General features: G+C 32.2%; 1 protein-coding gene across 8 annotated transcripts in view; it reads right to left on the reverse strand.

Moving 5' to 3' along the window:
- The window catches only part of LOC107638172 (WAT1-related protein At1g68170-like), a 22,724-nt gene continuing 21,237 nt past the window's right edge, over window positions 2,126-3,612 (reverse strand). For 4 of the 8 annotated variants that reach the window (XM_021122134.1, XM_021122132.1, XM_021122135.1 and 1 more), the window contains 4 exons: window positions 3,382-3,498; window positions 2,899-3,307; window positions 2,671-2,822; window positions 2,129-2,603 (listed from right to left, as the gene is read on the reverse strand). In XM_021122134.1, the coding sequence (XP_020977793.1) occupies window positions 2,501-2,603; window positions 2,671-2,822; window positions 2,899-3,307; window positions 3,382-3,498 (781 nt within the window). In that variant the 3' untranslated portion in view covers window positions 2,129-2,500. Of the gene's footprint in view, window positions 2,604-2,670; window positions 2,823-2,898; window positions 3,308-3,381; window positions 3,499-3,612 lie in introns of all 8 variants that reach the window. The other 4 variants (XM_021122130.1, XM_021122131.1, XM_016341340.2 and 1 more) reach the window with 3 other exon arrangements.

Below are 3,612 nucleotides of genomic sequence, written 5' to 3' on the forward strand. Positions count from 1 at the left end.
GAGTTGTGCTTGGTTATGGTGTATACAGGTGTTAGACATAGGTGTGGGACAGGGAGAAATCGGACCGTCCAAGTTTTTCTTTAAAAAATTCGTTGATCACAAATCGGACCGTCCGATTAGTTTTTGTTTTTGTTTTTTGTTTTTTATTTAAAATGAAATCGGACCTTCCGTTTACCCTTTTTGTTTTTTTTTTAAACTGAAAACGGACCCTCCGTTAACCATTTTTTTTTTCCTTTAAAAGAAAACGGACCTCCGTTTTTAGTTTTTTTTTTTCAAAAATCAAAACAGAAGATCTCCTCTAATCGGATCGTCCGAGTTCCCTTACACCTTCCTCCATATTAAAAATAAGACAACCTCCAATGTTAGGTACCTCAAATGGATTGGACAACTCCCACACACCCACACAGTCGGTAGGAATTGAACCCAAGACTTTTGAGATGGGAAAGGAGCGGAATGCTGTTGGAGCTAAGGCTCATTGGCTTGATTCTAACCTTTATATTCATATTTATTTGTTTTTGGGGTCAACCGATCGTCTTTTGTTTTTTGGTCACGAACCAATGACCTTTTATTATGAGTCCTATTTTCTGGGCCTATTATTTATTTAGAGGTATCAGTTAAGTCCAACTACAAATTGGACTAAGTTCGTTTCGTTCAAATTATTAACTCTACTTATTACAAAAATGAAATATTAGCTGTAGTTTAAAAATCAACCATACTTGTAGTTTTTTTTTTCAAGTGTTGGGAGTTGTCCAAATTTATTTGGCCCAAAAATAAAAAAACTGTATTTATGCTGTAAGACCCATTTTGAATCGAAGATGGACTAACAAAATTTTTTGCCACCAACAACTTTTAATATTTTTTGTTATTTTTTAGTCAACATAAATATTAAATTACAGTTAGTCCCTATACTTTTAGTAAAATTGCAAATTGATTCTTATACTTTAAAAGTTTGTAATTGGGTCGCTAAAAAGAGTTAAAATTTGTAATTTAATCCCCGCCGGTCAAAAAATGTTGATTTAACAGAATATTCTCAGAATATATTGAGAATATTCTGTTAAAATAGAGAATATGCTGAGAATATTCTGGTAAATCAAACACTTTTTGAACGACGGGAACTAAATTGTAAATTTTAATTCTTTTTAGGGACCCAATTATAAATTTTTAAAGTGTAGAAATCAATTTGCAATTTCACTAAAAGTGTAGGGACTAACTGTGTAATTTAATTATATACGCTAATGATAGAAAGACAAAAAAAGTTAAAATTTTATTTTATTATCAAACATTTTTTATAGTAAGAGAACATAAGAAATTAAAGTAGTGGTTTCCCTTTTCCATAGTAAAGTAAAAGATGGCCAAATAAAGGTGCCTATAATGCCTTCATATGGTCTGTACCAGAAAACATATAATTAATTAAGGAGCCACTCACATAAAGACGTTTAAACGTCTTTTTTTTAAGATTTTGTTTAATAATTAAAATTTGACTTATATAATTAATTAAGCTGTCTTATTTTTGTTATTGATTAATTATATAGGTTAAATTTTAATTATTAAAAAAGTCTTTAAAAAAAACGTTTTAAGCCAATTAATTAATATTATTAATTTATTATCCTTGTGGGGTGGTGGTGCATGATCTTCACTGGCAACGCCATGGTTATCTTCATGCTTTGCTGCCTCTAATTGATTCAACAAGGATCCAACTTTGCTGTAATTAACACTCATGATTATATGATTTCATATGAGCCCAATGTGCTAGGAGAATTAGTTACATCATCAGATGTTGGCACGATTCGAAAAGGATGGCAAAGCAATTAATTTATCAAGTGGCACACTCTAATACTATGTATATAATTATAATAGGGAGTCATTTAAATAAAGACGTCTAAAACGTTTTTTTTTTAAGATATTTTTTAGTAATTAAAATTTAATACATATAATCGATTAAATTATGTTATTTTTGTCAAATTAAGTCAAACAAATTAATTTAACAAAAAAATTAGAATTTAGGATTCTCAAAATTAATATATATAATAAGAGTATTTTAGTTATTTTCTATAAAAATTGTATTATAGTTATTTTCTATATATAAAAAATAAATTTAAATCGATTCAAGATTTGATTTACCGTCTTTTTTATCAAATTAATTTGTCTGCTCTAATTTGATAAAAATATCACAGTTTGATCGATTATATATACTAAATTTTAATTATTAAAAAACATCTTTAAAAGAAAAAGACGTTTTAAGCGTGTCTTTATCTAAGTGGATCTCTTATAATAAAGCAAGATATAGATAAGGGCTCCTACTATAATACTATGTATGCATCTATGTGAGACACATAATTAAGAGTCCATTAATGCCTTAATTTGGGGGGTGCTATGTGAGACACATAATTAAGAGTCCATTAATTAGTTATTTCATGTTGTTCTCCTCCTTTTTCCCTATTGTGGTTTTTGAATGAATCTTGATCATCCCCATGAACGCCATGTACTGGAAGCTTGACAACTATTGATGGCACATTGGCACTAATTCATTTTTCACCATCTCTTTGCTTTTACCCCACAGAACCAGGTATAAGCCGCACACAATCAACAACGATCCAATTATGCTGTAATTAACACTCATCATTAGTGAAGTGTGTAATTAGGGTGCAGTAATAATATATATGTACGTACCTTCCAAGATATAGCTTCTCATCAAGAATGGTGGATCCAGCAAAAGCAACAACCACTAGCATGAGAGGACTAAAAACAGAGACAAACAATGGACCTTTCATGCGTAAGCACCACGATGTCACAGCCACCATCACTCCCGAAACCACTATACCCTACACCAATTAATATAATTAATCAATGTTAATTAAAAAAAAATAAAAACAATAATGCAACAAGAAGAAGACATACAGCGTAAGCTACAGTGAATAGCCTGACATTCCAACCCAACTTCCATTGACTCAAATCCCTCTCAACACAAAATGTGAAGATAACAGATAGAAGTGCGGCCATTAAACACATGAGTGCAGTGCTTGAATAGGGATACGGATATGCGCTACTCATCTTCGCCTGAATGATCAGCCACAATGCATAAGACGCGTTGAAGAAGAACGACGACACAGCACCCACCAAGAATAACCCTCCGCCACCATGTGACGAGCCGCCGCCATTTCGCTGATTGAAGAGGTTAATGTGAAAGGATAGCATCTTAACTTCCACGCCTTTATAGAATGTCATCAACATTGCTCCGCCAATTCCAGTCATTGTTCCTATTATCTTTGCCTTTCCTGCTGCTTTTCTCATATTCAATTTCTCCATTCTGATCAACAAACGCATTTTATAAGCAAACATACAGACGTATAATATAATCTTAGTAGATCAATTAATAATTACCCAAAGAAGAGGGACAAGATGAAGGTGATGGCCGGAATCAGGTTGGATATGGCGGTTGCAAATGTTACAGAAGTTAAAGCAAGCGCTTCCATTTGTAAGTTCTGAGCCAATGCTCCCCTGAAATAAAATTAATTTAGTACCTGTTGCCTAGACAAAACACTTCTAGCCTACTACATATACAAATGCATAATCTCTTTCATTTGTGGAGAAATACTAGTTGCTTGTCAGAAT

This window comes from Arachis ipaensis, chromosome B04 (assembly GCF_000816755.2).
Source record: "Arachis ipaensis cultivar K30076 chromosome B04, Araip1.1, whole genome shotgun sequence".
NCBI lineage: Eukaryota > Viridiplantae > Streptophyta > Magnoliopsida > Fabales > Fabaceae > Arachis > Arachis ipaensis.